This window comes from Phalacrocorax aristotelis, chromosome 18, assembly GCF_949628215.1.
Source record: "Phalacrocorax aristotelis chromosome 18, bGulAri2.1, whole genome shotgun sequence".
Classification (NCBI taxonomy): domain Eukaryota; kingdom Metazoa; phylum Chordata; class Aves; order Suliformes; family Phalacrocoracidae; genus Phalacrocorax; species Phalacrocorax aristotelis.
The window spans coordinates 2,054,025-2,070,137 of NC_134293.1; the positions used below are offsets into that span (position 1 = coordinate 2,054,025).

General features: G+C 42.0%; 1 protein-coding gene across 6 annotated transcripts in view; it reads left to right on the forward strand.

Moving 5' to 3' along the window:
- SPECC1 (sperm antigen with calponin homology and coiled-coil domains 1) overlaps nt 1–16,113 on the forward strand; it is an 84,989-nt gene that overhangs the window by 50,255 nt on the left and 18,621 nt on the right. For 2 of the 6 annotated variants that reach the window (XM_075113584.1, XM_075113585.1), the window contains 5 exons: nt 6,673–6,818; nt 7,043–7,143; nt 8,261–8,342; nt 12,025–12,175; nt 13,124–13,226. In XM_075113584.1, the coding sequence (XP_074969685.1) occupies nt 6,673–6,818; nt 7,043–7,143; nt 8,261–8,342; nt 12,025–12,175; nt 13,124–13,226 (583 nt within the window). Of the gene's footprint in view, nt 1–471; nt 557–2,213; nt 3,523–6,672; nt 6,819–7,042; nt 7,144–8,260; nt 8,343–12,024; nt 12,176–13,123; nt 13,227–16,113 lie in introns of those variants that run through there. The other 4 variants (XM_075113587.1, XM_075113589.1, XM_075113586.1 and 1 more) reach the window with 3 other exon arrangements.

Sequence of the window (16,113 nt, forward strand, 5' to 3'; positions counted from 1 at the left end):
CTTTCACCCAGGAAGTTCTAGGGATATTCACATCGTTGCTTTTAGTCAGCTTTCACAAATGCTACTGCTCCCAGTCAGCAGTAGATTCTGGTACCTGCGGTGACTTTTAATGCATGGCCAGCACTGGTGGAAACAGTTTGTAGCATGATACCTTAACACAGTCTGTAAAGTATTCCTCATATTTGCTAATGCTGAGCAGCTGTTCACTCAGCTGAATATCTCACAGTCCCTAGTGAAAGTTTCCTGTCTGATTTTTAAGCTCTGATTGGAAAATGTACCTTCCAAATAGCTTGCTACTCAAAGGTTGTTGGCAAAATCTCAGCTGTCTCTTGAGAGTCATTAGACTCCACCTCATAAATTGATGTTGAAGCCAATTTATCTCCTACGACATCCTGCCATTTTAATGTTTGCCTGTGGCTGCCTGAGTTCCTGCCGCCAAGTTTGATTTCACTGTTACATTCTTCTAATCAGACAAAAAGTCATTTTTGGTTCAGGAACAACCAAAGAACTTGCAGAAAAAATCCTGATGAGGTCATCAGAGTTCATCTGAATGAAGGTAAGAGCCTCCCACAGGCACCTTTAACACCAATTAAATGTCTAATTCTATGACTAAGAATGTTGGGGGGAGGTTGGACCAGCATTAAACAAATGGAGTAAGGATGAGAGGAGTTACCTTGTCCCACGTTAGTTCTGACTGAAGCCTACAAGTTGATTAACCCATGTTTCGGACAGTCTTCTATGATATTTTACATCCCATTTAATGTTAGACCTCTCAGTAAAATGCAGAAACTTACAATCCACTGTTGTGTAACTGTCTCCTCACAGGTGGTGGAAATTAAAACTACATAGCCTCCATCCTTGGAGGTTTTCAAGACCAGACAGGGTAGGATCGAGTAACCTGGTCTGACCTCATAGTTGACCCTGCTTTGAGCAGGAAGTTGGACTAGGTGACTTCCTGATGTCCCTTCCAACCTGAATGATCCTATGATCCTGTAGCAAGGTTCGTCTTCTTGGAACATTCACCTTGGAAATAAATTCATTTTTGTAACTGTTCGAGGATCAAATATTTAAGAGGTGGGAAAAAAAGTTATATTTGGTTTGTAACACAAAGGAAGAAGAGTTATGGCTGAAACTACCCAAATAATGGACAGCCCTTTTTGGCTTTGTTGCACACCCATTTCCAAGCCTTTCTGGCAATACACTGTCTAGCAGCAGTGGAAGTTTCAAGGTTGTGCTTCGACTCTTTCCCTTCAAGTTCTCAGAATGATTTTGGTATTATAACATCATGTGCCTTCAACCAAGAACATGGAGGGAACACTTTTGGGCTGGGAGTAGTGCTCAGAAAACAGATAAATTATATCTATGATTAAATGAGCGACTTCTTAGAATAGTAGAATAACCTAACCAGTTCTTCAGACGGAAGCCTGAAGTGAAGATGGTGATGTATCCCACTAATTTGCTTCTGTTCTTCCTCCTAAAGTCTCAAATGCCACAGCATGGCAGCGTTACATGCTTTTTTTCCTGGAGATAAGCTTGTACTCTATGTGTATTAAACCCTGCTGTCAGTCTGTATGTGCCGATGTGCTGCTCATTTGTGCCTGTGTTTTGCAGCTGTTCTGTCTTACAGAGGTCTGATAGTTCATTCTGCTCTCACTGAAAGTCAGCAAAGTAGAATGTCAGAGCAGGGTCCTTGAAATATTGCTTGTTTGCTCTAGATAGCGACTCCTTGGAGTTGGTTGGGTTTTGGTTGTTGGTTTGGGTTTTTTGTGTTTTGTTTTAATTCCATCCCCTTTGGTGTAAGGACCCTGAAAGAGGAGCTCTGAGGTAGAGCAACTCTAGTTGCCTGGATGGGTTCACATACCCATTCTGAATGAATATCCCTAAATGATTAGAGGAGAGGAAAGAGAACGCTACCATCCCTGTCCTTTGAAATTGGTTCCCTGGCTTCAAATACCTAATTTCTTCCTATCTGAGCAACATAGATATTTTTTCTTTTGTATTTTGTATTGTTGTTTGCTCATCACGTCCTGAAGCCAAGTTAATGGAGTGTTAAGGCACTCCTTTAACCATCCTAGCAGCACCATCAATGTTTTCCCCTCTCCCCTTTATTTAGTGATGATGGGATGATTAACTGTAAAATCAAGAGCTGTACCTCAGGATGGGTATTGTATTGCTTCTTATAACCTCCCCAATTGTTGTCTGTATCTCCATAGGTGCCTGATCTCTGCCAGCTAACACAGCCCTGAATGGATGCATAGCCAGGCCTGTGAGACACTTCAGGACATACCTTCAACTTGCAGCTGAAAAAGGGAAGTTTCAATTCGAGAAAGCACCTCCAGTTTTTTATTGCTCTACAGAAGTCAAGTGTATCGCAAAGTGTGAATGCTGCTCAGGTCCACCTCCTCCCCACGGGCAAGAGCCTGTTTCTTTGTTTCAGAAGGCGTCTCTCTTCAGAAGACTCCATGAGGCAGAAAAAACTTCTGAATTAGTCTAAAGCCAACTAGGACATAAGAAGTAATCACAGAGATGTGGGGAACTGAAATAACTGAGGGCTTTTTTTGGAGGGATGGGGGTATTTGTCCTAAATCAGAAATTCAAACATGCCATTTTAAGCTTAAGCAAAAAGTAAAACAGAGTGTGTATGTCTAATCTGTAACATCTAATGCGCATACACATTGTGAGTTCTCCATATAGTAGTATATTCATAGACCTATCTGCGTGTGTCTAAACACATGTATGCATACTGATCAGTATGTATGCATACGCACACAAGCTCAAGTGATAGGTTACTGGAATCCAGCAGGAAAACTGAACAGAAACATGAAGTTATTTGTTTGGTATCAGCTGCCTTGATGGTTTCAGATTTTTAACAATTGTATTGACAAGGCACTCGCCACTGGGTGGCATGTCTGACTCGGTCTGTGTTAGGAAGCAGGGTGGTGCCCAAGGAGCATCTCCTGCTATGACTTTCACAGAGAATGTGCCACATGAGGTTTGTCCTGGCTGTGAGAATTGCAGATGGAGAGATCAGAAGGAAAAAGAAATGAATACATCAAGCCCCTAGTAAATATCCTCTCAGAAAGGAGTCTTTCTCATGCGCTTAACTCAGGTGAAGTATATGATCAGGGAGAACTTGAAGTTCAGCTTTGTAACTGGAGGTGCCTGGAGAGAGCTTTACTTGGATGCTAAGGAGAAACTCGGAAGCTACCGTCTCTACCAGGAGATCACCAGGATTCATTCCAGGACTGGAATTTCATGTTTTGGCTGTGGGATTCCCGTCCTTTCCTCCTGGATGTGAAGACCTAGCAAGGGCCTGGTCTCAGAGCAGGCTGAGCTAGTAGAGAATTCTGCAGGATCTCCTGGCTTTGGCATGGCCCTCACCTTTGTGCCGTGCTACTGGAGTGTATGCATATACGCACCCTTGTGTTGCCTTTCTTTCCTGTGCTGGCAGCTGTTGAATGTTGGTTTTCATGTTTAAGAAATATATACTGAAGTGCCAAATAAATGTTTAAGTGTCTGGAATTGTCTGCTGCCTGCCCTTGGCCTCTCTTCTGTTCTGTGCATCAGTAGCTGTGTGCCTCTGTGTCCCTTGGAGTTCAGGAGCATTCACAACAACAACAGGAGCTGTGGCAAAGATTAGATTGCAGAGTAATTGTTTCTGAAAATATGGTTCTGTGGTTCTAGGCCACCTGTAACAGAGAGAGGTCATGGGAGCAGTTCTGAAATTTCACGAATGCATGAAGGCTGCTGTTGCCAGAATCTGTACATGAAGCACAGAGAGACTTGCACTCTGGGGGTCTATTGTCCACATATTCCAAACCTAGAAAACAGGACCCTAACTCTCGCCATTAGAGAAGCTCAGTGCATCTACTTCTCTCACCAATGAATGAATGAAACTAGGCAGTGGTTTTGTGAAAAGGGCTGTGTTCTTTAAGTCCTTTGTGGCTGAAGTGCTCTGCTTCCTCCTGGAGCTGCTCCACTTAAGCCAGCTGTGCTTGCAGCATCGATCTGTGTAAACCATTCATTCTTGTTTCAAGGCGAACATAGAGCAGTAGATGACATTTTGCTCAAATCCATCCTTTTTGTAGCAGAGCTTGCTTAGTCGTCTTGGATGGCCTAAGCTAAATATTCTGTGCACAAGGAGTCATTTTTGGTTTGAATTTATGGCTTGTCATTAATCTTTCCAAGTCATGTTCTCCTATACTGTCCTCCTGAATTAGCTTGCTACTGCAAGGTAAGCTGTTACTACTGCTTCTCTAAGAAACCCATATGTGTACACGTACATGCATCCCCTTATACAGATTTTTCTCTTTAAAAATGGGAGGTAGTCGCCAAATTTCGTACCTGTCCATTGCTTGGTGGCTGGCATGTGTGGTTTTAGTGGAAGTGAATAGGTCTCGGCACTATTCTTCCTACCTTTCATGCCAAGGCTTGCAGCGTGAAAGGCCTCGGTTTTCTGACGCGAGTGTGTTTAATCTAGGAGGTTGAGTCAGGGTGCGTTATAAGCCTATTACAAATATACAGACTTAAGATTACAGGAAACATCCTGACAAAATTGGAACTGGTAATAGCTCCAGCACTTGAATCTTCATGATTACTCTGTACAATGACAGAATAATGGCATGTGATTTCTCAATGGACTTCTCTGTGGCATGGTATAGGGGCTGGTCTAGTTACTCTCTATTTAACATGTTTGCATCCTTTTGCAATCAAAGACTAGACTGCGAAGACTGGTCTGTGAGGTTTGAGCTGTTCTCAGAGTTAAATCCTACCCAACGAAGTGATGGCTGCCTGGAGCATACCTCTGGCTTGCTTTATTCTCAACATTCGCCAGCTGGCCTACAGGCATTTACTATTCCTTTCTTACACTGGTAATACTCCACAAACCTCATGCATACCCTCCTTACCTGGATAACGAGACAGAACTCTTGCATAGTGGCTTTTTTAATTCTTGAAAGCAGAATGGATTGCATTGGGTGGCTTGGTACCTTGAGGCAGAAATCTGTCCTCCCTCGGCACTTTGCTAGAAGCAGGACTCCTTTAGCTTTTGTGCTTTCGTATAACTAAAGGGCAGGTGCTGTCACCTGTAGATCTGTTTAGGCTTTATGAACCCACAGGAGAAACAGTGAAGGGTAGGACTTAAATTTAGTTGGGAAAACAGTGGCTCCTTCAGAGCTCAGCGAATCTTATCCAATGTGCCTTTCCTTCTTATTAGATTAAATGGAGAATGGAACTGAAATGGCTTTTTCTCTAGCCATCTGCCTCTGCAGGCTCCCCTGGCACACAAGGAGCTTGAATGAATTAGCAAAGAAATAGCCAATGTCTGCTTAAAGACAGCACCTCCTTAAGCTCTGCAAAAAATAGAAACATGAGTCACTCTTATTCTCTTATTCATTGACACCCTTTAGCCCCTTGCTTTTTGTAGACTGTGATGCCAAAATGGAAAGAAAAAGACTCTGACTTCTGTTGAGCTAAAAATGGAAGTTGTACAACCCCGTAGGCACTCTCTGGATGGAGTCCTCCAGCCCTTCTTATGAAATTATTTCTGGTTTGTGTTTATGTAGCTCTTGGTGCCTGCCATACTTAAAAGTAGGGAAAAGTGGTGATGCCCCAGCATGTGTTTCTTAAGCAGCTAGGAGATCAGGAAAATGCTGTGTGGATACTCTCTTTTTACATGACTAGGCTTTGTTATCTAATTGCAGCTTTCCTAAGCTAAAACTAAGTAATTATACTCGAAGTCTCCCTGAGAGCTACCAGGTAAGTACAGCGTCAGTGCTAAGCAACGTCAGTCAGATCTGCATGGCTGGAAGCAGCAGTTACACTGTACGATTGCATTTGCTGTTTAACACAGCCGTGGGCTTTCCTGTACTAATTTGTGTAAGTCCAGCACCTCATCTTGACTTCAGAATTTCTTTTCAGTGGAGTAGCTTAATGATCCTTCCTGTTAAAATATGAGCCTTATTTCTATTTTGAGTTTGTCTATTTTGGTTCCACCCATTGAATTTTGGTATTCTCGTGCCTGCCAGGATGAAGCACTTAACAGTTTTATTCCCCATAAAACTGCTTATAGGTTGTGATGAAGGGTTTACTTGTTCAGCAGATGCCCTTGTTGGTAAGCTCAAAGAGTTGAGTTTCCAAAGTTTTTCATTACGGAGTATATTTTCTGGTTTAATTGTTATGGTTCTTATCCGAACTGTCCAATTTCTTATTTTCAGTTATGGCATTTTAACTGGTAACAACTACTCCAGCAGTGGTCACACCAATTAAAAAACTTAGAGTGTAAAATAACATCTTTCTCTGGTTGCTTTCCTCATTATACACTGAGGACCACAGTAGCCCCTTGGCCGTTGTGCTGTATTCAAAGCCCATCTTCAGGTAATTGTCGATGATTACTCACAAGTCTCATCAAGCTGCTTTTTCCTATGATAATCCTCCGTCCTGTGTAAGGGTGGAGAATGGGGATGATATGGCTAAGTGTTTGTTAAACTCAGTGATTCAATGTTTGCCAGGCACTCCAAGGAGAGACGCAAACATTCTGATGAGTGGTCCTTGTTCTGGGCTTCACAAGAAAAGATGCACGTCGTTGGATTTGCCTTCCTTACATATAAAGACCTGTAATCTCTGCTTGCTCTTCCTGCTGCCCCTGACTTTGATGTGGTTTCTGCTTTGCAGGCTGACAGCTGAAGAGGTAGAATCTCTAGAGGCAGATACAACCAACCGCTGGCAAGGAGTCTGCCTTAGCAGAGCATCACCCACACCGTCAGAATCTGCAGCCACTGTGAAGTCACTGATAAAATCGTTTGACTTAGGATGCTCAGGTATTTGAACACTGTGTTTTGTAGTAAAAAAAAAAAAATATAGCAGTGAGCAGGTAATTTTTGCCACTTTTTGCTGCTTCTTGCTGCTTAATCAATATTTTCTATCGGTGCTTGGTATATAAATACTATCTGTGGAATGTCACTACACCAGTGGTTCCCTGTACTGACAAGAGGGAGGTAGCTGGGTTTGAAATGCAAATGTTTCCACGTTTTTTCCCTTGCAGGTAGCACTGGACAAAATATCACAGTTCACAAGGTCCCCAGGAGCCCTCTAAGTGGGATTCCGGTGAGGACAGCCCCAGCAGCTGCTGTTTCCCCCATGCAGGTACAAGGCGCTTTTTCCATCCTTGCGGTCTTGAAATGGGTGGATGCAGTGTTTGCTACAGCATGACACAGCTTCAGCATGCCAACGTGCATATATTGACAAGGGGAAGGGGAAAACTCATCTGTTTATTTGCTGTGAAACATCAAATGCTGTAGTACTAACAAAAAGGATCAAAGTGAGTTTGTCTTTGACTTCAGCTTGGAGGTCTCAGTGGACGGATGTGAACTCTCTGGAATATAATTCTGAACTTAATCGCTGTTGACTAGAAAATTGTTTTGATTATTGGGAGTGAGTTACAAGAAACATCAGGCTAAACTAGGTAGCTGGCATGTGAGTGGAGAGACAAGGGATAAAAAGTTTCTAAGATGTTATTGGAAATACTGCTTTTGTGAATGATGGAGAAGCAAATGTGCTGTGCTTCCTGATTTCCACATATGCTGAGGTGGCACACCCCCACCTTTCTAGGCTAGAGAAACCATTGCGTGTTTTTTGGTTGGGTGGTCACTGGACTTGCAACAGGATATTCTCCTGCTAATCTGGGTGAAAAACAGTTGCGAGGCTAGGTTGTTTAGGTGAGTGTTCTGAAGAATGCGATGACTTTGAAAGACTGAACAAATGTGTGAGCACATTTCCTTCAAAGAATCAGCAAAGGAAGTTTAAAGAATGGGATTAAACAGAGTTCTGGGAACCTTCTGTTCATGCCTGGCTGAGGGGCGTTAATGCTGAAAACTGGTGCTGGGGCTGCAGAGACAAGACTCCCTCTGACTTATGATTTTGGGGTGCTGGGGACAGAGGCAGGGTTAGGAACAGACATTCTTACTTTGGGTTTGTGACACTAGGTTATGTTTGGCAAGAGAAAAAATGGTGCGAATAGAAACATGAAATAGATCAGGAGCCAATATATTACCAGCTAAAAATATTGTCCCTTTGGCCTTTTATTTTTCGCAACCATTTAACCAGCTCTAGGTACAGCTGATACCTGGTTGAAAGGTTTCTGTATCCCTCTGCCTGCTTTGTAATCTTGAGATAGCAGAAGTATCTTGTCTTTCTGCTTGCTTATTTAAGCATGATGGCTAGTATTTTTTAATTAACTTTTGTATGTTTGTTGGTTTCACAGAGACATTCTGTTTATAATAATGCCAAGCCAGCCAGCAAGAGTGTTGCCAGACACACAGATCTTTCAGACCTTCCTCTGGCAGGTAAGTTGCAGTAAACATACAAATGTTGCCTCTTGTTATTAACTGTTGGCCTCTGCCCGGGCCATTTTTCCTCTTCTCATATGGTCAAGGGAAGCATGAAAAAGTGTCTTCAGAGTCTTTGTTTTAGAGAGCTTATTAATTTTGTCGTGTTTCCATTCCCATCTTGATCATAGCCTTAGAAAACTAAAAAATAGCTGATTTATTATGGTTTGCCAACACAAACTTGCCTTCTTTATTCCAAAGTATCCGTGGCACCTCTCTAATCCATGCCGTGGAACCGGAGTGTGTTGAATTTTGTTCAACATGTATGTATCTGGAACAAGTCCAGAGCACTGTCTTTTGAGGGTTTATTTGTTTTTAAATTGAGCTTCATTTGAAATACATCAAACATTTCAGATACCGATGACTGCTCCTAAAACAGTCACATATTTGGGCTTGCAATAGTTTGTTCTGTGAGTTCTCAAGAGACGTGTTTGTTTTTATTTCACGCTTTGCTTTTGTTCTCTTGTCATGTAATATTCTTTTCTACCACTGTTTGTTTCCCATTTTCTCTAGGGGCCTTTATTTTGATTATCTAGTCCTGAATGTAGTTGTTGCATTGGAACCAAAGCTAGTAACAACAGGTTATTGAATTTTTAGGGACAGATGAAATGCTATATTCCTGTAGTGAAACCTCAGTGAAACTGCAGGAAGGGACCAAAAATTCAGTCACAACTTCTTCACTGGAAGGCTGTATTTTCTGCAATAGTTCGCTAGTACCAGAGAGAAATTAGAACCTGTCTTCATTTTTAGACTCTTCAGATAATCTGCTACGCTTCCCCTTCTGTCATTCAAAGATGAAGAGATACAGGATCAGAACAGCAAAATGGGTTATAGAGTAGATGGCAGCATAAACAAATAACATCTTGTCTGTGCTATTGGCTTCTGCAGGAGTAAATGCTAAGCAAGCAGAAGTTATCAGTGGAACTGCCTGTATTTACTTATTTGTATCAGCTGGCTTCCAGAAAATGTCTTGCATGAGAGTATGTGATGACCCTAAACAGAACATAAGACCTTTTTAATCTCTACCAGTTTACTGTAGAGTGAAGTAATCTGTCAACTGTGTAATAGAATGCCAGTCCTTAATAATAAATATCCCACTTCAGGCCATGGATAATTACCATTATTACCAGTAGACAATTGTTCTGTGAAAATCTGTTGAAATCAACAGATATTTTATTAGCCATTGTATGGTAAAAATCAGTGGTTGCTTATCTAACAAGTTACTGTATTTACAGCTTCTCTTTGTACCTGGGTTTAATTTAGTTCCAGTAATCCATAGCAAAGGCTTACTCACTATAAAGTTATAATAGATCTGGTTCCAATCTAAATAATCCTAGAAGGCAGTTGATCCAAGCCCTATGCAAACAACACTAAATTAAAAAATATCCCCAAGGAAATTCAGAGAGAAGTAGTCTCTGTAATAATAATCTTCTGGCTGATTCCATCTGACCGGTATCACAGCAGGGTTCTGTGATGTCCTTAATATGACCCAAATGTTACATCATTGGAGAGGAGAATGGATTGCTTTGCAGAGAGAGACGATCTTTGGCTATGGTCTTTTCATTTAGAGTCGGAGGGTTACTGGTTCTGTCCTGGAGTTTCTAGCAGCCAGAAATAAGTCAAAGGAAGTATATTACTCATGCAAGTGAGACTCAAGTACAAAACTGGATACCGTTAACTTGCACCACTTCAGGCACTGCTGTTGAATTCAAGCCAGTAACCACAGTTTCTTTAAATAGTGCAAATAGGTGATGCTAACAGAATGTGATTTTCCTTAATCATGTTGCATATTTTTCATATTATTATCCGGTTTCTCTTTCCAAATGATTCCTAATATGCCCTCATCTTCTCCCTCTGTTCTTTCCAGCTAGATGCTTCCAATAGCCTTTATTCCTATCTGGGATCCTTCCTTCTCCTTCCTTTTTCTGTACCGTTCATGAACGCATCCTGAATGATTGGCACGGCGCTTCCTAATTGGACCATGCCATTAACCAGTCCAGTTATGTTAATGAGAATTTAACAGTGCCTTTTTTTTTTTTTTCCTATCCTTATAAACTAGTGAGAAACCTACCTTCCTCTTTGTAATGTTCAGATTTTGTTTATTGATATGCCTTTTGCAGTAGGTCTGTTTCTCTAAGGAGAATGTTCTTAAGTTTAAAACAGTCCCGAGAAACAGTCACTGGATGCCTGTCTGATTGCTGTGGGTATTTAAATTTGAGGCAATTCCCCATAAATCCAGCCTAATGGGGAGCTAGAAGAATTATACGCATTTGGAATATATAGTGGGAAACCAACAAAAAGGCTTTTTAAAAGTACGCTGTGAGCACTTTCTTGTTTGTTATGAATTCATGGTGCGCACAAAGAGACAGGTGAGTGGAAGGAAGGGTGACCCTGGCTGAGCAAGGTGTATGCAGTCCAATGCAACAAAGCTCTGCCAACAGCCAAGTTGCTGGAAAGGAGACCATCCCCTGGGACTGGATTTTGTCCTTTTCCGTCTGGATAAGAACTTAGCAGCCGTTTATGCTGTGGAAAGGAGGTGCAGAAATGCCTATAGCTCTCGCCAGCTACAACTGCTGTTTTAGTCTTGCAAAATTCAGTAGCCAAAGCAAGGGCAGCTGCACACCTCTTGGAAGGATGTTTCTCTGGCAACTGCTGATACGCACAGCCCAGTTAGTGCTGAGAAGAAGCTTAGGGCTGATTCAGTGATAGGAGCCTATGCTGAAGCTGAGATAAGGAATTCACACCTCCAGGTGATATGGCATTAATTGATAATTATGTAGGGAGGTAACTGAAAGGAGGAGAGAGAGTTGTGTTCCACATTCAATTAATTTCTGATAACAGCTCATAATGTGCTAGCCATAGATCCTGGCTTGTTGGCAGTTTGCCTACAGAAAAGAAGCAGCCAACTTTCCCTGTGTTACACATTGCTCTACCCATGATTGATATGCGTGGGGAGTTAATTTGATTTCCATCAAATTAACTTTGGCTTCTCTTTAAAAAAAACTATCAACATTGGATTCTATGGCTACTAATTTTGTTTGTTTATTTATATACATATAAACATATATCATAAAATATATTCTAGAAAAATGCGTAATATGTGTAATAAAAGTATAGATGCATCTGCTGTGAATATATTGAGACTTCCCAAGCTTCTGTCAGATAGGATGCCAAGCATCATGTGATAATGAGGGCCTTTTACTGCTGCCTTGAGCTGGGCTGTATTCAGGAGTCGAGAGGCTTTCTTCTTACAAGTCTTCTAATGGCAGAAAAGAAATTATTGTACTAGGGCTGCTCAGTCAGCTGGTGAAGATATCTGGCCATCAGCTTTTGAACCTTTAAGACTGTAGATTTTGGTATTTCCCCTCATTCACCTGAGGCCCCTACCCCCCAGCAGGAGTATCAATCACAGGAAACCAGGCAGTCTGCACTGTTGAAATCATCAAAGCCATTCCTTGTTATGATCACCTCTAATCTGCTCAAGGTTTCCTAGCCCCATGTGTGTTTAATGAACAAATGAGTACATTTGTTTAGAATCAAAACAACAGAGTCCATATTGTGTGCGGGGTGGCAGGACAGCGATTAATCAAACTCCTCAGACTGCAAACTGACAGATTTTTTTATTTTTTAATTCCCACAGACCTTCTGAAGGGAAGAAATGAAGAGCTGAAACCAGACCATTACCTCCGCAAAAGCCCCTCCCTGGAGTCCCTGAGCAAACCCCCTGTGGCCTTCAGCAGCAGAATGCTTACCTCTACCCCCAGCAGCTTGAAACCCCAAAGCAAGCTCAGGTACCAACTAAGTTTTCTCAGAAAAACAGCACCCTGGAAAGATTGACAGCATTACCTGGCACCCAAGATGAATGCTTTAATCTGGTGGAACCCTGTCTCCAGTGGAAACCGCTGACTCATCTGTCTGGTTCAGAATTACCGGGCTGTGTCAGATATAAATATCAAAATTCAGATTATAATAACCACAATTATCTGTAGGATAAGAAATCATGACACAATGAGGATAGCAAGCTTTCAGGAGCCACTAAGATGTATACAAGTATTCTGTTGTGTGTGAGAGGTCAACCCTCATTATCTTACTGTAGCTTTACTTGTTACGGTGAGTCAAAAACTAAAAGCTTTGGTCTAAGGGAAAGCAGGACGCAGCATTTTCTTCTGTCTTGAGAAAAATCACTTATTTTCCTCTGATCTCCACCATTATTTCCAACAGTAGAAGCTGTAGGGTGGAGACAATGCGGGTGTTTTGATTGTTGGCCTTTAACTGTCCTCAAGGCCTTGACTGCAATACAGCTTCCGGATTTTTCATTTTATTCAAGAACTCGTTCCACAGCAGCTCAATTGGATGTGAATTTGCTGGTACGCATTCTTCAGATAGTTTCTTCAATTCTACACCCGAAATCCTGCTTTTCAGGACGTAAAGCAAAGAGGTTACTTGAAAATTTTGGAAGTAAAGCTGATGAAAATAATAGCAGAAATGCTGGGTTAACACGAGCCATCGAATATCCATAGGCTGGTTTTTCGGCTCTTAGTCTGCAGCGTTACCAACTGAATTTGTCTCATCTAGAGGCAAACCCAGAATGCAAGCTCCGAAAGCTGTTACCGTTTGGTTTGCATTTAGGATCTCTGCTGCCATTCTGCTTTGTCATACAGCTATTATTTACACAGTGGTGAAAAATACGAGACTTCAAGCATATTTATCTTCTTCTCCCTTATTCTTCCCTGGATTAGTGTGGAGAGAAAGGACCCGCTAGCAGCCTTGGCTCGGGAGTATGGTGGTTCGAAGAGGAATGCTCTGTTGAAATGGTGCCAGAAGAAGACTGAAGGTTACCAGGTAAGGGAATAGGTACACTTTTACTTCTCTCTGAGTGATTCATGACTTCCCTATAGGTGCGCAGTAGGCAACGTCACTTGAAAGAAATACGTGTATTTAAGTTTGCCGATTTTTGCATGTTTCCTTCTACTGGGTGTTTCCATCCTCTTCCTTCAGATTTCTTTACCACCGCAGTCCCCAATGTTACATTTTCGTAAGTGATTCATATACAAATCTCAAAATATTTACTGCATCAAAGGTCGCTGATGGTGAGAAACAAGAGTGTATATGCGCAGCAGCTTCGATTTGGCATCAGTTTTTGAAATCACATTCTAATATTTTTTCTATAGGCTTCTGCGAGTGATGTGCTATTGTGAGAGTTTTTCATTAGTCATTTCTGTAAAACCAAAGAAATATTTCTTTGTGTGGCCTTGACCAAATGAAGTTTGCAGCCCGGGGCCCTGCTGTTTCTAATCTGCTGCAGCTGAATGGGGTTTTACAAAGCAAGTTTTGAATGTTTGAGATCGTCTCATTTCTTTGCAGAGTGATTTTCACTGTTAAACAGGCATAATGTTCTTGTCAGAGCTTGATAAGCACAGCCATGGCCATACTAGTGTTTGTACGCAGTTGAGTTCTGCCCTTGGTTCTGCTTGTAACTGAGCTGTAGAAGGCAATTATAGACCACAGCTCATCCTGTGGTATATGCTGGGTGTGTGGGATTGTCTTGGTTTGATATAATGTTGAGATTTTTCTTTCTTAAGAATAGTATTGTTTGTTACTTAGAACAGAAGACAAACGCAGTTATCACCACATGATATGCACCCTGGAGCAAGTCTTTAATAAAAGCAGAGCCCATCTTTTAAAGTAAATAATAAAATACTTTTCTTCTTCACAACCAGCTCTTTATGAAGCATTAGCTGCAGGGTGCAGGAGTTTGGAAGAAAAGACAGTAGCTTTCCCTTTAAGTAAACTGACGTGTAAAAGTTTGAGTCATTTCTTAGCACTGACACATCCATCTGGCTTGCACTGATTTCAGAGGGACAGACATCAGATACAGCTCTTGACTTGAGACACAGTGCAGAAGGAATAAAGCCAGGGTTAGCGTTTAGCCTCTAGTTCTGTGATACTGCCTAAAGGCTAAAGTGCTGCCCTGAGACTATGCTCTGTGCTGTGTTGATTTATTGTATATCTCATCTACTAAAATTCTCCTGGTCTTGGATTTGAAGGTGTGGGGGAACATTCCCATCCAGTCTTCAGAAAGTGGTTCAGGAAATACCTCTCCACATCTAACTTCTATTAAGCCAGCAAAGCCATCTCTTGAGTAACACTTTCTCCCAATAGCATTGCCCTTTTTTGCTTCAAATGGCGCATATGGTGAGCTTCGTCCGCTTCTCTTCAAACAGTCTAACTCTGCTGAGTTCACTGTCAGAAGTGTTCTCTGAGAGTCAGCCTGTCGTTTTCTTTCTCAGATCACACCCAAGTTGAGCTACATGTGTTGCTTTTAGAACTTATTATGTGGCTTTGCAAATGTAGAGGCCTGTCCTGATTCTGTAGGTACCAGACCGGTACCAAGAGTGACAAGCATTCCCTCTGTGATAGACTAGAAGAGGAGTTTTGTTTTCCTATGCTGAACCCAAGCAGAGGAGCTAACTGTGTATCAGATAGCAGGCCACCCAGGGGGTATGCAAGGCAATCCGGGTCTATTTGTTTTTCCTTTTAGTACTAGTCTCTGGAGGAAAGTATGTCCGTGCTTCCGAGGACAGTGGAAGTCTTTGCTTTATATATGGCTGCTGGAGTGTTGTTGCTACGTGACTGTCCGGATGATGTTTCAGAAAAAGCTTTTTCATTTTGGTTCCTGCTTTGATGAGGCTCTTGTTCTGTTCATGGCTGTCCTCTGTCGTTACTCTTTCTATAGCAGCAAAATGAGTTCTCAGCAGTTTTAGAGAACAAGCAGGTAAAGCACTGACAAACCCCGCATAATCCAGGAGAGTCTGAGAAGCTCAGACTGTGATGTGGTGGGGGCCTTATTACCCACAGTGTAAGATCTCAGGGCAGAAATTAGTCAGATGAACCAAAGGATGAACACGGTACTGATTTATGGTGAGAGTCTTGTCTCTGTCTCCACTGCTTCATTCAGAGGCATTATCTCTTGGACATTCTTCCTCAGATTCTCATTCCCATTGCGCTTCTTGCAGTGCGTTCACTAGCTCTTCTTGAAGTTGGTTTTCCCAGACCCTTGTGCTCTTCTGATAAGGCTGATATTAAGCTCCACAGGGAGTTTTTATAATTCTTGAGTACAAAGAACTGGAGCGAAGAGCATCATCCTCCCTTCCTGCCTTAGCCACTGCTGTGGTGGGAATGAGGTAATGAATTCTGAAAGCAGAACCCTGATGACGTGCATGCCTTTTCCAGAGATAATGCCCCTGTCCTTGAGGCATCATCTGTGCACATCCCAGTATAATCTGTCATGTTCCTTCTAACATGAAGCCCAGAACCACAGATAACTTTGGATGCAAACTGTTTTCAGCTCCGTGGCACAGTGGAATGAGAGAAAAGACTTGCTGCTTCGCTGCCTAACTTCTCCTTTCAGTGGCAAAATGGACTGCCTTTGAGGACTAGTAACAGTTCCTGATCTGGGCTGGTGAGGAAGAGGGAGATTCCTTTTATGTTAAACCTGTTACCTTCGTAAGTTACATTAAATAGTATGAATAAAATAGAATAACTGATACTTTCAGTAGCAACTACTGCCCATGTCCCAGATTCCCGAGGAAAGCTGGATTAGTGACCTAGGAAGTGATCTGTGGATAAGACCTAGGGACCGGCACACAAGGCTCCACTTTTAAAATGCTTTAATCCACTCCAGGCTTATACTTTAGATAGAAATTTACATCTTGCTCCTGGCATATAT